The sequence below is a fragment of the Hippoglossus hippoglossus genome, chromosome 1 (genome assembly GCF_009819705.1).
Source record: "Hippoglossus hippoglossus isolate fHipHip1 chromosome 1, fHipHip1.pri, whole genome shotgun sequence".
Lineage (NCBI taxonomy): Eukaryota > Metazoa > Chordata > Actinopteri > Pleuronectiformes > Pleuronectidae > Hippoglossus > Hippoglossus hippoglossus.
In genome coordinates this window covers 3,413,939-3,432,827 of record NC_047151.1, presented here as the reverse complement: position 1 = coordinate 3,432,827, position 18,889 = coordinate 3,413,939, and the positions used below count along the sequence as shown (strand labels likewise).

General features: G+C 40.4%; 1 protein-coding gene across 1 annotated transcript; it reads right to left on the bottom strand.

Annotated features, from left to right (window-relative positions):
* Nucleotides 1–283: 283 nt before the first annotated feature.
* LOC117771419 (integrin alpha-L-like) lies at nt 284–11,506 on the bottom strand. Its single transcript, XM_034601725.1, is given in 19 exon segments — nt 284–403; nt 940–1,056; nt 1,691–1,854; nt 1,950–2,107; nt 3,386–3,516; nt 4,375–4,572; nt 4,677–4,823; nt 5,426–5,568; nt 5,747–5,864; nt 6,161–6,234; nt 6,338–6,473; nt 7,486–7,633; nt 7,866–8,008; nt 8,119–8,249; nt 8,353–8,467; nt 8,560–8,642; nt 8,790–8,881; nt 9,188–9,305; nt 11,430–11,506. Coding segments are annotated over 19 exon segments (2,394 nt in total). The 5' UTR covers nt 11,488–11,506.
* Between the last annotated feature and the right edge of the window lie 7,383 nt (nt 11,507–18,889).

The window sequence follows — 18,889 nt, the reverse complement described above, 5'->3', positions numbered from 1 at the left end:
TTTTTTCTCATTGTAAAGTATGTAAATTACATTTTGAACAATGAGTACCATTCATCAATACTCCACCACAAACTTTGTATGCTGTGCATATATGTAAGATATGTGTATGATGCATGCTTATTAAAATTATTTCTTAACAGGAATATGATGTAATAAGTCAAGTTGTGAGATGGTAGAGAGAGAGAGAGAGGGCGGGTCATATCATGAGGTCAGCGTCAAGTCCTGCCTAGTTTTTAAAGACAGTTTGTGCGCCTCCTGCAGGGGATGGGCTGCACTTTTTGCATTATATGTTCTCATATGGAGTGTCAGCCTGAAGAACAACATCTGTCTCCTCTTCTTCATAAAACGTCTTCCTCTTGAAGCAACCACGCTTGTGTTGGAAACATTACTTTTCAAAGGGAACCTGTAAAAAAGAGATTGCTGCTTATTTGAAAATACAGGGCAGGAAGCAGATAGTTGCACTACATTTTTCAATTTGTAAAACGGAACATGCAAATGAAAAAATTTGAGTTTAACATGAACAGTACAAAAAAAGGTTTAGAAAACTTGATGTATGGCCTTTATGTTTATTTCATGTATCGAATTGAGGAACTATAAAGTTTTCATATTGCTCCACACAGATATGTTGATGTTCCTGTCTCCTCAGCAGAAGCTTGTGTGAATGTTTAAGTCACTTGATTCATGATTTATTCAAAAAGTCCACGTCACATTTTGCTTTTATCGATAGAATTGTTTTTTCCACCACAATCATTCGTAATTTTTTTCCCATTATATTTCAGCATTTCCACTCCGGTTTGTATATCTGATAATTTTAAATATGCTTAAAATCTGGAGGATTTTGTGGAACATCCATTTCACCTTGGTTTGGAACCTGTTAAGAGAAAGTCTGTAAGGATACAACTCTATGTGACGGCCTGCAGCCATCTGCAGTGCACATACCTCAACAGTATCCGACCTTCTGCTGTCCACGTTCAGGGCGGCACTCGCACTCTCACTGTCGACTTGGGAAAAGTTGAATTTGATGCTGATGGGTGAAAAAGTGTCTTTCAGACATTTCTATGAGAAAGGGAGAGAAGTCATCTGCATATTGTTGAAGACATATTCACAAAGCAGAGATTTTTCATTTTAGAAATTGATTTCAGCATGAAGATGAGAAAAGAATAAATAAATGTACAAGATTTTGACGGCTAGTGTTACTGGTATGTGACTTGAGAGTCCAGTTTTATCAGTTAAATGTATCATGATGTGACAAAAAAGGTATTGCTACATGGAGAGGTGGGTCGGTGAGTATTTGAGCTTGAATAACAACAACAACAGAAAACAAGTAAACTAAAGCATGCAGCAGATTTCCATACTGATAGCAAGGACCCCTGTGATCCTCACACATGTCCCTTGGAATAATTAGACACAGCCTACTTTTCATATTTTGTGAGAACTAAAAACATTTCTTAGAAAGACGTTCAACATGTATTAAAATGATTGTCAACACAGAATACCCATATATCATGATCATTGTAATGAGCGAATTTCCATCAACCCCCCAGGGTCCTCTGATCCCAATTTGAGAACCACTGGTGTTGGTTATGGAAGCAATGTACAGTGTAGCGACATGGATGATATTTATATATAGGTGGTAGGTGCTCTAAAACATATGTGTAGAGTATGAGTGTGAATGAATTGGTCTCCATACAGGCATGTTGACAGGGAGCTTGAAGCAAGTTTCATTAGCCGTCAGGTTGCAGGTGGAAGTAAGACTCCTGGCTGTCTTGTCATTTCCAAAGAAACCTCGGTAGGTTTGTCTCACTGGATCCACATTAAGCATGTATGAGATGTTCAGTCCTGAGCTCATCACGTCTATAAGGACACACAGCAAGATTAAAGTACCTCAGTGATAGGGTGTGCACTATTAGCAGCTCTTAATAAATCAGTTCATTGGCTCCGGTCCTTACCGGCTTTGCTCTTTGTGCTTTCTACCATTTCAAAGCAGACTTTTAAGGTCCCCATGGGTAACTTTTCATCTGTTTTGTCCACACAGTTAATCTTCTCAGTGCTTATTTCCTCAGGAAGAAAAGAGAGATGTGCGATGACGTTGAAGACAGGACGGGACCTGAAAGATATTAATTAAAGATTAAAATGTATTAAATTAATTTTAAGAAATAAAAAATGTATTATTAGACTGTGGTGGAAATTGGTCAAGTTGCAGAGACAAGTTGTCTTTGTAAGCTTTCTGCAGAAAGGATCACACAGGCAAGTTGGAGGTTGCAAGTGAGATGAAAAGTGAAGTGTGTGGGTTACCTCCTGACCCAAAAATACACAGGGGGGGGGGGGGGGGGTGAATGTTTTGTTCTGTGACTGGAACATATAGTCTGTAAAGGTCCATCCTAAATGTGTTAGAGAGGAAATAGTATCATGTATGGTTAGGGTGTTGTGTCAGTCAGCCGAGTTCTTCAAAAAAAGGACAAGCACAGTCCAAGCACAGACTAAAGCAAAGGTCACTAGAATTCAGATGACCTCAGGATCAACTTCTGCAAGGCATGAATAGACAATGGGCTCAGTTATTAAGTCAATTTCCATTACAAGACGCTTATTTCTAAAGGATGATGGTACACTATTGCATAGAGTTGAATCATATTTTGGTAGGTCGTATAGGAGACGGTTGATATTAGTGCCTTTAGTCCTGCTTTACACCTGCCTGGATGAAAACACTGCTGGTGAAATTAGATTTGATATTCTAATTTCTTTTATCTATAACATTTATTAATATGTTCTCAAGGTTCAGGGGCTTGTAGAGCTCTGCGATGTAGAGCCTCGTCATGTACCATAAAAAACACAGTATTGATCTGGTTACTTATAGTGCTTAGTAGGTTCTCAGGTAAGGTGTTAACTCTTTCTGTATAGTGATTTGTGAGCAATTGTACACACTTAGCCATAGAGCATGCACGTCACAAAAAAACCCTTTTTATCTGATTCTGATTCAGACTTGGCCATACTCTTAAAGGTTCAGTGTGTAGTATTTAGTGACATCTAGTGATGACGTTGCATGTTGCAGCTGAATACCCCTCACCCCACCCTCCCCTTATAAACATGACATAGAACCTGTGGTAACCTTCAGTTGTCATAAAAACTCAATAGTGTTTAGTTGGTCCAGTTTGGGCTACTGTAAAAAACATGGCGGCCTCTGTAGAGAGGAGCCGCTTCCAATGTAAATATAAAGTATTTAAATATAAAGGTTCCATTCTAGGGTAAATAAAACAATGATTCGTACAATTTAGATGAAACACACTAGTGAAAACATCACTAGGATTATTTTATATTCAATTTCTGCCAATAGATCCTTTCACCTAAATCTAACACACTGAACCTTTAACGTACACAGTATCCATACCTCAAGACAACAGCCATGCCCTGTGATCCAATCAAAATATCTGGAAGTCCGTCCTCTCCGAGGTCAATGTCCCCATCAATGGCCTGTCCGAAGAATCTCATCTCAGGTCTAATTTCCTGTCCCATGATTCTCTGGAATAACAGATTGGAAAATTGAAAGTGTGCACGGTTTGCCTACAAATTCTAAGTTACTCATTAGAGAAGTGGTGGAAACAGATGATGCTCGATAGATGGGGCAACATCTACGAAACCACACTGCAGCCACTATGCTCACTACCAAAAAAGAGCCATTAGGATCGTACATAATGTTGGATATCAGGAACAATCTGATAATCAGATTTTAAAGTCACATGCATTGAAACTCATGGATCTGGTGGAATTTAAAGTTGCAGTGTGTAGAATTTAGTGACATCTAGTGGTGAAGTGTCATGTGCTGAATACCCCTCACCTCACCCCCCCCTTCCAAACATGAAACAAAACCTGTGTTAACCTTCAGTTTTCATAAAAACTCAAAGGGTGTTTATTTTGTCCAGTCATGGCTACGACAAGAAACATGGCGGCTTCCATAGAGATCTTTTTAAAACATTTGAAATTAACTAAACTAAATACAAAAGTTTTAGAAGTTATAGCTGAAACAACTGAAAAATGTTCTGATGATAATATCGTCCTCAAATAAATCATGTCCTTTAGAAGATGTGAGTTTTTGTTTTATTCAAAAGACACTTTTATACTGTGTAATGGGGAATAAATACATATCTGTCAAACTCTTAGTCTTATGATTTTGACAGACAGTATGGAGATGACAGGAAATTAGGAAGATTCAACAAACGTCCCCATGGTGGATTTGACCTGGTGAAATTGTGGTTCATCTTAATGCTGTATTCACTGGGTTTCCTTGATCCACTACTGGTCAATGTGTGGTTGATGAATCTACCCACAGCATGTCAGTGATGACAAAGATATATTATGTCAAGTTTTTCTCAGGCTCACCTGGCTGAAAGTGCTGCGTATGCCATTGTGTCTGTCACCAAGGTAGATGTACACAGCCCCTCTGTTATCATCCTCAAGGGGGGCTCCAACGGCAACGTCTCGGAGTTCGTCTCCATTAAGATCCGCAAGGCTGGAAATGGTGGTGCCAAATCTGCCCATGGATGGTGCTGTCACATTTAGTACAATTTCCAGTTGCATCTGTAGAAGTCAATTCATTATGAAAACAAATGCATCAATTAAAAAAGTGAAGGAAAAAAATAAGAAGCATCACAGTTTATGTGAAGCTTTATCGCTGCCCCCACCTTCTCAGACAGTATGTAGACATAGATCCGGCCTTCTTTCTTCTCATGGGGCTGATAGAACAGGGGAGCTCCCACCAACAGGAAGTCAGTGTTACCATCTGAGTCGATATCTACTGAGCACAGCTCTGCACCAAAGTAGGAGCCAATCTGAAAATGTGGGGCATACAAATGCAAAGTGTCTAAACATGCACTTGCTAAAACATTTTTGAAAAACCTACATGTATTTGAGTAGAGTAAGGATAATCATGTATTGTGCTTCCAAGAGCTCTGTCATTTTCTCACACGTTTACAAAAAAAAAAAAAAGAGTGGCCAGTGCAAGGGAGTTTTCTGGTTTCCTCTCCAAAACCTCAAAAATAGTGCAACTTTGCTGCACGATGATTTAGCTGATGTCCTTGATTGCTTAATGAAAAACACTACTAACAGGGCCTGGTCACCTGTTAAATGAAGCTTTCTGAGTAACTTTGTAAAGTAAATGCTGCAGTAGATGCATATCTGAGGGGTTCTAGCAAAGCTGTCTCAAAGGTGAAAGTAAACCTGCACCTTGCACACATTCGTGTTCTTCATTGAACAGCTACTTTAATGAGAAATGACCCAAAAAAGGATTGAGACGGCCTCTAAGGGCTGCATAACAAAAAGACGTTTGTTAACTTGCAGTGGCAGATTTAGCAGAATTACCACGCTAAACGTTTATGTTATTATGTTTCGATAACTCATATTATAAACAACCTTTTCAAGACAGTATACCTACCTGGGTACCATTTAGTGTTTGGGCTGCGGCCCAATTACCACCATCACGTCTGAAAAGTACGACCTGTCCTGTGTGCTCAAATCTTGGTGCACCCGCAAAGTATAGAGAAGCAGTGTCCCTCTTGCCAACAGAAATGGAGTATCCTGCAACACGAAATGTCACTCACATGAAATGTTCATTTTTAAGAAGCCCAGTGCTTTACAATACAAAGCTATTTTAACTGTCAGTTACATCGCCATTTACCTTTGCATGTCTCCTGCCAAATTAAACTATTTTAATAAAGGGGCAGGTGATATGGTAATGATTTGTACATGACTTTACCCATGTAGGAGTCCTTCTTCATTGGTGGATCTTCAATTTTTGTTTCTTTTCCTTCATGGAACTCTTGGAGAGAGCCCCCCCAGCTCTTTGAGCCCACTGAACCCAGGATCAATATATGCTGTCAACAGAAAAATGCAAGTCTAGTCAGAGCACAGAGAAAAGTGGAGCTACCAGTGGGTGCTATGTCGACTCCTCAGTCAGAACTACTGCTGTCAAACTGGTTGGTCCACTGAGGCAGTAGAGAATTGTTGTTTCATCCAGAAAAAACAATGGAAGATTGTAAACAGTGGTCCCTCAACAAGACAGCTGCTTTGTTCAGGAGGGAATTAACTACACTGTTTGTCTGCACCTGTGTATAGAAAGCACTGTGATTTTGAATGTGCTCAGATTTTTGTCTTTTTTCACTTTACTCACGTTATAGAAGACAGCACTGAATCCACTCTGAGCCATTTCATCCGTCAAGTCTCCTCCCCGAGCCACACTGGAGCCTTAATATGGAACAAAACTAGTTCACTAGTATTGGTGTATATAGGCTATGGTTTTTGTTATAACATTGTTTGATAGAGAGGAAAGAAAAATATCCAATATCACCTTCCATTTTAAAAATCCTTTTTTGAAACTTTTCCAGTATTCCTTTCAGTCCGTTGTAGTTCTCGATTTTGAAGGTATATTGGTCTGCTGGTTTTGAAGCAATGGCTGTGAATTTTTCTAACTTAGCATCTCTGACCTGAAATCAGAATGCAGTTTCATATTATGACCCACGTCTAAGTCTGAGGTCGTAAAGAGAAACAGCACAGGCTGAAAGGCTGAGCTCTAACATGATTGTTACACTACCATTTAAAGAGGAAACACTTTAGCGCTGCTGGTAAAACATTTCAGTTCTTTTCTGAGAAGTGCAATTGTGCATCTCAGTAGGAGTTCCATGAGCTGAATGTCTGTCTGTATGTAGAATGCATATCCTGTCAACCGGAATTTGGACACGCAATGCGTTCAATATGAATAAAAATGGGATAAACAGGTGACCAGCACTCTGTAGCAGTCAGAAGGGGCGGGACAGTGCGCCCTCAGTCTGTGGACCAGATTCAACACGTCTTCCTCTAAGTCTTAGAGTCTAATTCCTCTGATAAACAACAGCAGCAGTCAGCAACCGAAGTAAACCATGGGTCAAAACCACCATCAGATCATTTTGATGAACTGAGGCAAACATTCACAGCAGTAACATTCACAGAATCACTTCCTTTTTAGGAGTTTGTCTTTAGAGTTAAAGCACAATGTTGGTTTTGTTGCTGCAATGCTTTATATCAAGCTGAACTGCAGCGCTTTTGGTTTTACAAGTTGTGAACTTGGGTCTGAAGATGGATTACTTAACAGACCTCTGTAATAGCCGACATGCAATTTATGAAATTATAACTGCAGGCCTTTTTTTAAAGCCTAATACAAATGTCCCAGGTTACCAAGGGACCTGTCGCAGACTATCAAATTCAGGCAGGATTTTCTTTTTTGGCACAAAGAACACTAGAAGTCTCCTCTATGATATCTCCATGCTCCATTCTTTCTTCGGGAATAAGTAGCAGAAGTCAAAATGAAAGAAATATCCCATATTACCCGAATTCACCCTATATATACAGTATATAAACCACACACTTGAACAGTAGCTCAGCAGTATGAACACAGGACAAGAGAACAAGTGAACTAGTAATATAAATAAGAGAGTAATAAAACATCAAATCACAGCTTACCCCAATGACAAAGCGAATGATCTGTTTGTCATCATATTCTTCAATAATTCCATAGTCTCTGTCACTGGGATCGCCATCTGTGATTATTACCAGAACTTTAATTGCATCAGGAGAGGCACCTGCAGCTGGGTTTTCCAAGATATTTTTCCTGAAACAAACAAATAGCAAAGTGTTTTTTTAAATGCTCAGAATAAACAAAACTCCATTTATAAATATGAATAAATCAGTGATTATAACTTAAATAACATGCTCATGATCTTAATGCGGCACTGGACCAGCTCTGATGTTGAGTGATATCCCTCAACAGTAATGTCAACATGATTCCTTGAACATCCCAGATTGAGAGTTTGAAACTGTTTGTTTAATGTCACTGAACTCACATCACAAATTCGAGGGCTCCATGTGTGTTGGTCAGCGCTTCCATGTGGGGTTCGTTCATAAGTTTTCCAAGAGCGCTGCCATCTTGATAGCCGTTGAAGTCAAATACCGTCCTGTGGTTTGAGGAGAACTGAACTGCTGAGAACTGGAAAATGCATGAAACAGACAACACAATACAATTTAACATAACACTATTTGTATATAATTCAACAAATAAAAGTCATGAACTCTTTTATGTTGCAGTGGAGCAGTGACCTTGATTGATGTGTTCTTAAGGCTGTCCATTATATCCACTATGAAATCTTTATTTTTGTTGAACTCAGCTCCGGACATACTGCCTGATCCATCAAAAAGAAAGACAAGGTCCACTGTCTTGTTGGTACATTCTGAAAAGAAATATGCAGAATAAAGAAATTGTTTGTTTGGACAAAAACATGAAGAACAAGATGTGAGCAATGGAGACATTTCCAGTCTTTCGTCATCTCTTACCTTGGAAAGCAGGAGTGAAAGAGGAGATTGTCTGAAGACTATGTGTCATCTTGTAACACACACTGTTCAGATAGGAGTTTTCATTATATTCATGGGCTACACTTGGGCTGCAAACCTAAGTCCAAACATAAGAGGTAAAGGAAATTAGATTCATCGCATTGATTTGTAATGGTTTTATCTTATTATTGGCCTTTGTGGTTTTCTTACAATGAACTGGGAGCTTGTGGAGTCTGCGGCGATCGACATGCCGAGGAGCTTCACTGGTAATGTTTCGTTTTTCACAGTAATGTCTGAAACAGTAGCATTTAATTAGTACTAGAATAATGCAAAACATTTCAGCTACATTATCAAGTCCATATTTCTGTATTGTTGAGAAGTGTACTTTGTGTGTGGTTAATTGTGTAACATTGACTGTATTCAACACTGTATTTATATACCTTCAGCATTGAAACACTGGGTGCTTTGGTTTTGGTCAGGTCTGCATACTCCTCCAGATCCATTGAGCTGCAGCGGCGCAGTGACGATTATCCTGAGAACGAGGTGAACAACCATGAAAACAGTCATTTGAACCATTGAAGTAATCACGGTGGCAGGAGCAGCACCATTTCAACACAAAGAAAATGCTCTCTGTGCGAAGCAGGATGTGAAGTCATGCTTGTGTGCTGAACAGCAAAATCTGGATGCATCCGTCAAAGTGATCAACAGTTCTTCACACCTCTGCAGTAGAAGTTAACCTCATTTATCTTCCGCATCTACTTCTTGAGTCATAAGGATTATGGCGATATCAGCAACAGTAATAATCAACTGAACCTCCAGGTTGAACATGCAAACTTACCCTTTGTTTGTGCCAGACATGAACTGAAGCACTTTGTATCCAAAGAAATCTTTCTTTTCACCAGCATAGACATCGGGATTTGTTGCATCAATGTTGAAAGCCAAAGAAAGAGGGGCGGCTGCAATTAAAAAAAAATTACTTTTCTTCTAATCTTTCTTCTAATTCTTTTTTCTTTAATCTAATTCGGTAGTAGTAATATTCGACAGTTTAAATATTGTATTTAAACTTTGTTCAGCCTCAACACTACAGTTAAGAAAACATTGATCTACTATAGGTCTACAGTGTTTCTACACAATTATTTTTTCAGATTTAACAAAAGATTCTGCACAAATGATCATATTCAATTTTTATCAAAGAAAAAGTAGATAGAAAGTAAAATGATACCCAAGTGCATCTGAGGCAAATGGTTTCATATCCATCCAACATCATGCTCTTACACATATTCATATTTATTTCCTAAAACACGAACACACACTTACATACTTACCTGGATAGTTTGATATACATAGTATACTGTAACATAGTGTTGCTCTCTAATATCACAGCCAGTCTCACAATAAAAGTTAAAAAAAGGATCAGAATTAATGCAGCAGAAAAATCAATTGCATTTCTACATCTTCTTCCTTGTCCAAACCCACTGCAAATAAAATGGTGACAGTTCCTTTTCATTTTCAAAACTGATCTTCGGCTGAACTGACACTGGCATCATATGATCTTCTTGACTTTTCACACATGCAATATTACCCCCTGTAGATGTGAAAAGTAACGTTCACAGCATGAAAAGCAGAAAAAACTACTTTCTTCTCCTCAAATTTTCCAATTGTTGACCTCGATGTACAATTAAACCTTAAATGCACGCAGCATTGATTTGGGAGGATATGAATATTGCAAATGTTCAAGGAAGTCTGGATTCACCAGAACCTTCCATTCTTTGTTATCTTTATTTGCCCTTTTATTATGTGATGTATGTATTGTCAAATAAGTAGAGCTTTTAAAAGATGTTTTTTCTTGTCTATTTATGTAGGCTTGAAGCTGTACTAATCATCTTTTACATTTTTTTTTAGATCAAATGACTGTGTATAAATAGAAAGGTGTCGTAAACAAACTCACAGAGAATCCACCGCCCAGCTCAGGGGTCAGCTGATATAGATTCTATTGATCTGTGATCTGTGATCTCTGAGCTGCACTGAGTCCAGTATCACACAGATCGACCGACGGAACCGAACCATCCCAGTACAAACACGAGAATATAATAATAATTCTATTAAATTCTATAGATTGAGGACATCACAGCTGTCTCTGAATTTAATAATCCTGCAGTTTTGGATGATTAAAATACGAACATGAGATACAACAAGTTCCCTCAAATGAGTGTGGTTTTTTTTGCCTCCACCTTTGAATTGGATCTTTTTTTATTTCAGGCTCGGTTCTTTCTATCGTCTTCACTCTCACACATTGTATTATCCACAGCAGCAGCAGCAGAGTATCAGTGTATTTTCTTTATTAGTGACATCACTGCTGTCCCATGAATCGCTCTTCACCTCCACCTCACTAACAAACACCTCGACGTCAGTGTCAGAACGTTTCGCTTCCTCTTCTCATCGCTTGATGCCGTGACTCCGTCAGGACTCACGGTGGAAACCCATTGGTCAGCAGCATCATTTAATATTCATGACGTGCTTTGCATTGACCATTTATGGTTGAAAGTGGGCGTGTGGAGGTCGGATTTGGAGGCAGATCCACGTACGAACGTTTCCAGGTGGACTGTGATTTATAAAGCGAACGTTGCGTTCAGGTGTGCGTGCACACGGTTTTATAAATCGGAATATTCTTTGGCGTACGCCATTTCCGGCTTTTGTGCGTACGTACACTTTTAGTATGAATCCTACGCACTGTTTTATAAATGAGACCCCTGCTGTTTTGTTCTCTCTCACCAGAAAAGTGTCGTTTCCAAGAATAGCAGCAGGCAGCTATTTTCTAAAAGCCCTCAAAACCCATTTTACCCAACTATATCTGCTCAGCAACAAATATTCAAGTTGAAAGAGTCCATTTATAAGGTTTTGCAACTTTACATAAAATAGATTTTTTGGGGTAAAATGCCAAAAAAAATCTATTAGTTTCAAGCCTGAAATACTCAAATACACATTCTCCCACATTTCTCCAAAACTCACAAAGAGCACAAACCCCCTTTATCTCGTGGAGAAATTCTGTCCGATAAATGTAGGAAATATTATTTTCTTACCAAGCGCCACCATGTAGGTGAGCAGGAAAATATGACGCTGGTCTTTCATCTTCCACATCAATCTTCTCAAGGCTAAAGATGGTCCTGCTTGACACTTATGTACCCTATGTGCAACACTCCCTGTGCACTTTTTAAATGTGGGCGTTTCCGTAATATGTAATGTATCTCTTCCCTCACACTTTCCCTTTTCTTTTGTTGCGTAATACGGTGGCCCTGAGAGCTCAACGCACTGCAACTAAAGAAAACACATGCAAGTGGACAAAACACAAGCAAAGTAAGAAAACATCTTTATCAATTTCACAACACAACACAAGACATTACAGAAACGCGCAGCAAATACAGAAACGCGCAGCAAATACAGAAATGCGCAGCAAATACAGAAAACGACAAGGGAAGTGTTTCCAGAGGACAGCTAAAAGTGATGGACACGTCCGTTTGTTGTTGCTGGCGCAGTTTGGAGTTGTTAAAGTTGGTGTCCGTCAGTGATCTTGGAAAATTTGCTAAACTGTAAACGTTTTTGGTTTATTTTAATAAATAATAAACTTTATTACTGCAGATGTATCCTGTTAACCCTCTGAGACCCACTGGGCCGTATACGATCTCAAATATCATGTTGTCTTTAGAGCGTCATGACTCCTCAATGGTCTGAGCTAGAGACATGCCGTGTTTTCCTGTTAAACTGAATAAACAGCGCTAACAAGCAAGCCCCTGTTCGTGAGGCAATGTATTGTCCATATTGTGCAGGGGTAGGTGACCTTTACTATCAAAAGAGCAAGTTTGCCCTCTCTTCCGAGCTCTGATCTCACTGTGCATCTCTCCGAGCGAGTGAGCGGGGGCGGAGCCCCGGGGCAAGTGTGTGTGTGTGCTCTATCTGGGAGCACACACACACACACACACACACACCTGGCCTGATACGATGATGATTTAAAAAAAGTAAATGGAATTGCTAGCTCTACGTCCAACCCTCCTCCTTTATCTGGGCTTGGGACCGGCAAAGTGACCCAAAAGAGACACTGGCAGAGTTACTTAGGTTATTTTTTGAAGTTTTTATTTTATACATTTTTGGGGGGGTTTTCATAAGTTTGGTTTAGTTTCTAACCTTATGCTCCACCTAGGAGCCTACAACAAGTCACAGTAAAACATGAACATTTTTTGCCATAACTATAACATTTTAAACATTTTTTTGTATAGACGGTTTTAACTTGACAACAATAACAATCTGAATGGACCAAAAAGAGACATTAGGGGTTTTTCAGACCCCCCTCCACACACACATTCTGTGCTGGCTCACAGAAAGAGTAGGTCATCTTCATTTGGGTCAAGGCTTTCTATGGCAGGTTCAGCAACTGAGGGAGCTGACTTAAATGAGTAACCAGCTGATGTGCCAAAAAGCTGCAAAACATTATCAGACAGCTAGTGCTCATAGCAAGCCTCACCAGACAGCCTCAGACCATATCGGACATACAGGATGGAGTTAAGGGTCTGCAAGGACATCCGATTTCTAAGTTTGCTTTTTACCACACTCATCTGGCTGAATAATCTCTTGACTTCAGCATTCGAGTGTGGCAAGGACAACACAGACACAGCAGCCATGGCAAGTTCCTGAAACGGGTTGATATCAGCTGCATCCCTAAACTTCCAAATCTCACTCCTTCAGCACTTTATGGACCCCATCGTTAATCCACGTCATAACGGAGGCATTGTCAGTCCCTATCCCCAGGAGTTTCTCTTTTTTAAGACAACACTTCTCCAGGAAAGCCACAACAGCTCGGGCTATAGATCTGGCATCTCCTTCCTCCAACTCAACAAGCCCAAGAAATGTTGAGACAATTGTGTGTTTGGTGTCACGAAAGTACCTTATCACAACCCCCAGGTACTTAGAGACACTTATATCTGTGGACTCATCGAGGAGGAGGCTGAAACGCTGGTCACCCACATCTGCGACCAACTTTTTTAGAAAGTATGGTGCTAGAACACCATTAATCATTTCCGTGCACTTTGTCCTGTGTATTTTGAAGTGAGTAGCAGCCGTGGAGTCTGAGAAAGCAGCTTTACATGCTTCCCCAATGTGATCACATGCCAGCATGGAACTGTGTTCAGCAATAGCTAATGCCATGGTGGCTTCAGCCTTTTTTGCAGAGTAAATTTTTTTACTCATTAATGGCAGCTTGCTTTGGGTGGAACTGTTATAAGGCTTTGCCTTTTGAGTATGTTTTTGAGTTGTCATGTGTTTTTTTATATCACAAAGTTTGGCGTAGCAATCAGCCTTACAATACAGGCAGTATGCTCGTGTATCACGTCCAATAAATGGCTTCAACCAGCCTTTGAATTCAGGGTTTGACTCCCACTCCTTTCTGTATTTTTGAGCGTACAGTTTAGACGGAGACATGATGAGCTAGCTAGCTAGATGTTTATCAATCAATCAATCAAATTTTATTTGTATAGCCCATATTCACAAATCACAATTTGTCTCATAGGGCTTTAACATGGTGTGACATCCTCTGCCCTTAACCCTCAACAAGAGTAAGGAAAAACTACTTAAAAACCCTTTTAACAGGGAAAAAAGAACGTAGAAACCTCAGAGAGAGCCACATGTGAGGGATCCCTCTCCCAGGACGGACAGAAGTGCAATGGATGTCAAGTGTAAAGGAGAACATCAAGATAAAGGTTTTAGCAGCATTGATTAGGGTAAACATTTTGAAGTATAACTGAAGGTCAGTGAATTGGTGGATTAATGTCATTAATGGTCAAGTGTCTGAGGAGAAATACTATGTATCGAGCAGTCCTGCTGCAATCATAGTCCATGGTCAGCAGCCAGCAAGATCATGATCCACCATCAAGATCGGATGCCACTATAGTCCACAGTTATTGTCCACTGCCGCCATTAGGATCCATCATCAGCTGCCACCTCGGTCGTGGTCCACTACCAGTATCTGATGCCAACACGATAAAGGATCTGCCTTTGTTATCACGATCAGCCAGCACGATACAGAATCCGCCATACTGGATCCACCATTACGACCTCTGATACGTGATCCACAGATCCTAATCCATGATGTGGCCACAGCCGCGGCCCTGGATCTGCGGACGATAAGGCAAAGGGACTCCGGGGAAGAAGTCAAGTCAGTAACATGTATTGATGGGATATGAATTACTTTGATGTGATAAAGATTGAGAAGAGGAAGGAGAAGCTGGAAAGAGAAGCTCCGTGTGTCATGTGTCCCCCGACCTTCTAAACCTATAGCAGCCTAACTAAGAGCAGGTCTAGGACAAGCCTGGACCAGCTCTAACTATAAGCTTTATCAAAAAGGAAGGTTTTAAGCCTACTCTTAAACGTACAGATGGTGTCTGCCTCCCGAACTGAAAGTGGGAGATGATTCCACAGGAGAGGAGCTTGATAGCTGAAAGCTCTGGCTCCTACTCTACTTTTAGAGACTTTAGGGACGACAAGTAAGCCTGAATTCTGGGAGCGCAGTGCTCTAGTGGGTTGATAAGGTACTAACAGCTCTTTAAGATATAATGGTGCCATATTGTTAAGGGCCTTGAAGGTGAGGAGGAGAATTTTAAATTCTATTCTAGATTTAACCGGAAGCCAGTGTAGCGAAGCTAATACTGGAGAAATGTGCTCTCTTTTCTTGGTTCTTGTCAGGACACGTGCTGCGGCATTTTGGACAAGCTGCAGAGTCTTTAACGACTTACTGCTGGAGCCTGATAATAAGGAATTACAATAATCCAGTCTGGATGTAACAAAGGCGTGGATTAGTTTTTCTGCATCCTTTTGAGAAAGGACATGTCTGATTTTGGAGATATTACGCAAGTGAAAAAAGGCTGTCCTAGAAATTAGTTTTAAGTGAGAATTAAAGGATAAATCAGGATCGAAGATCACTCCCAAGTTCCTGACTGTTTCATTGGAAGCAAGGGCAATGTCGTCTAGCGCAGCTATATCGTTAGATAATGTATCTCTAAGGTGTTTAGGGCCAAGTATTAGAACCTCTGTTTTATCTGAGTTTAATAAGAGAAAATTGCGGGTCATCCAGGTTTTTATGTCCTTGAGACATGCTTGGAGTTTAGTTATTTGATTACTTTGTTCAGGTTTTATTGACAAGTATAACTGGGTGTCATCCGCATAGCAGTGGAAATTTACAGAGTGTGTCCTGATAATGTTTCCAAGTGGAAGCATATATAATGAGAATAAAATTGGGCCGAGCACAGAGCCTTGTGGAACACCATGGTTAACTTTGGTGCGCACAGATGACTCATCATTAATTTGCACGAATTGGGAGCGGTCTGAAAAATAGGATTTAAACCATTTTAGGGCGGTTCCTTTAATGCTAATTAACTGTTCTAGTCTCTGTAATAAAATATTATGGTCAATTGTGTCAAATGCTGCACTAAGATCTAACAGAACGAGGACAGACACAAACCCCTGATCTGAAGCTATTAGAAGATCATTAGTGACTTTTGCCAAGGCTGTCTCTGTGCTGTGATTGGCTCTAAACCCTGACTGAAAGTCTTCATATATATTATTTTCCTGGAGAAACTCACACAGCTGATTGGCTACAACTTTTTCTAGGATTTTAGACAGGAAGGGGAGATTAGATATCGGACGATAATTGGCTAAAACCTCTGGGTCTAAGGTGGGTTTTTTGAGGAGGGGTTTGATTACAGCTATTTTAAAAGACTGTGGTACATATCCTGATGATAATGACAGATGTATTGTGTTCAGTAATGAACTGTCAATTAGGGGCAGAATTTCTTTAAGTAATTTTGTAGGAATGGGGTCTGAGATACAAGTTGTTGGTTTAGAAGATGAGATTATTTTGGTCAGCTGATCGAGGCTGATCAGAGAGAAGCTGTCTAAATAATTGGTAAGATTCTCAGCCGTTTCTGAGTTTTCTATTCTTGATGGGGTATTAGTGCCAATTGAGGGCAGGAGATGGTTGATTTGATTTCTAATGGTTAGAATTTTATCATTAAAGAAATTCATAAAGATATTGCTATTTAGGGATCGAGGAATACTGGGTTCGGTGGAGGTGTGACTCTCAGTCAGCCTGGCTACAGTGCTGAAGAGAAACCTGGGGTTGTTTTTATTCTCTTCTATTAGTTTTGAATAGTAGGCAGCTCTTGCTTTGTGGAGGGCCTTCTTATATGCTTTAACACTATTCTTCCAGTCTAGGAGATTTTCAACACGGTTGCTGGAGCGCCACTTCCTTTCTAGTTTTCTTGATACTTGTTTTAACTCATGTGTCTTGGAATTATACCACGGAGCTAATTTACTATGTTTTATATGTTTCTTTTTTAGAGGCGCTATTGAGTCTAATGTTAATCGTAATGACCTTACAGAGCTATTGACGAGATGGTCAATCTCAGTGGAGCTAGGGTTTTTAATGAATTTGTTGTTTATATCGACGGATAGTACGGGTTTAAATGTAATCGGAATTATTTCCTTAAATTTAGCTACAGCACTATCAGGTAAACATCTTGAAAATGAGTTCATTATTAGTGGCATATATTCTGATAGTGAAAAATCGAAGGTTATTAAATTATGGTCTGATAGAATTGGATTGCGCGGAAGTACTGTTAGATTTTCAATTTTGACACCGTATGATAATATAAGGTCAAGTGTGTGGTTACAACAATGAGTAGGTTGGTGTACACACTGACTGAAACCAATTGAGTCTAATTGCGAAATAAATGCTACGCTAAGGCTATCATTATTATTGTCAACATGAATATTAAAGTCACCAACAATAATAATTTTATCGGTCTTTAGGACTAGGTTTGATAAAAACTCAGGGAATTCTGTTAAAAATTCAGTATAAGCCCCAGGGGCACGGTAAACTACAGCAAATATGATTGGCTGTTGGTGTTTCTTGGATTGGTGTGGAAGACTAAGAACAAGACATTCAAATGAGTTGTAGCTTAGTTTAGGTTTAGGATTAATTAATAGACTGGAGTTAAAAATAGCAGCAACTCCACCTCCTCGACCAAATTCTCTGGGAACGTGTGTATTTACATGACTTGGGGGAGTAGATTCATTTAGACTGACATATTCATCAGGATGCAGCCACGTCTCAGTGAGGGACAATAAATCTATTTTATGATCTGAGACTAGTTCATTAACTAAAATAGCCTTTGATGACAATGATCTTATGTTTAACAGACCACATTTAAAAGTCTTTATTTCCTGAGTTGTTGCAGAGGTTGTGTTAATTTGTATTAGATTTTTGTGTGGAATTCTCCCTCTGTTATTGTTTGATTTAAATAATGTAACGGGACGGTGGACAGACACAATCTCTATGGGTTTGTGGTTGTGTGACTGATCCAGAGGGAGCGCAGAGACGTGTTTAGCACTGCAGCTCTGCGTCCTGGTCCCAACTCTGGGTTGTCATTTAATATACTGGGTAATATTCCTAGATAAGAGAGATGCTCCATCCCAAGTGGGATGAACGCCGTCTCTCCTAACAAGACCAGGTTTCCTCCAAAAAGTTTGCCAATTATCTACAAAGCCCACACCATTTACAGGACACCACCTCGACAGCCAGCGGTTAAAAGACAACATGCGGCTAAACATGTCATCACCTGTTGTGTTAGGGAGAGGGCCAGAGAAAATTACTGTGTCCGACATCGTTTTTGCGAAAGCACACACCGACTCCACATTAACTTTAGTGACCTCCGACATACGAAGCCGGGAGTCGTTGCTGCCGACGTGAATTACGATCTTACTGTATTTACGTTTAGTTTTAGCAGCTTCAGTTTGGATTCGATGTCGCCGGCTCTGGCCCCTGGAATACAATTGACTATGGTCGCTGGTGTCGCTAACCTCACGTTTCTCAGAACCGAGTCACCAATGACCAGAGTTTGCTTCTCAACGGGTGCGTCGCTGAGTGGAGAAAATCTATTTGAAATGTGAGCTGGTGGGTCTTTAATCGTGGGCTTTTTAAGGGTAGCACTATGCCCCCTCCGGACAGTCACCCAGCCGCCCTGGGCTCCCGGCTGCACGGGACAAGTCGAGGGACTGATAGCGGAAGCTATCCGCTATCAGTTTAGCATGTTTAGCTCATGTCACCGAGAGGCACACACACACAGTGGACGAGGTGAGTAAGTGACTGAGGCTGTGTGAGTCAAATGCAGTGATTTATTTTAGTGTGACAGTGAAGAAACATTGACGTTTACATCCCGCTCTGTAAGACAGGGCGGGATCAGTGGCGGCTTTGTGCACGCGCAATTCATTTGCAGTCTGGAGGACGTTGAGCGCGGGTCTCCCCTCTACTCTGACTGCAGCTGCACGAGGCTCCTGTGAGACTGACCGCCTGTGAGTGCATTGGGACGGCGGAGGGGCTCACTGCAGCACCCACTGCTCGTTGAGGACAGCAACTGCAGAACGACACGTGCTTTCACGTCAGAGTCTCCAAAAGACCAGAAAAAGTCGCTAGATTTGTCGCTAGTTGCTTTTGACA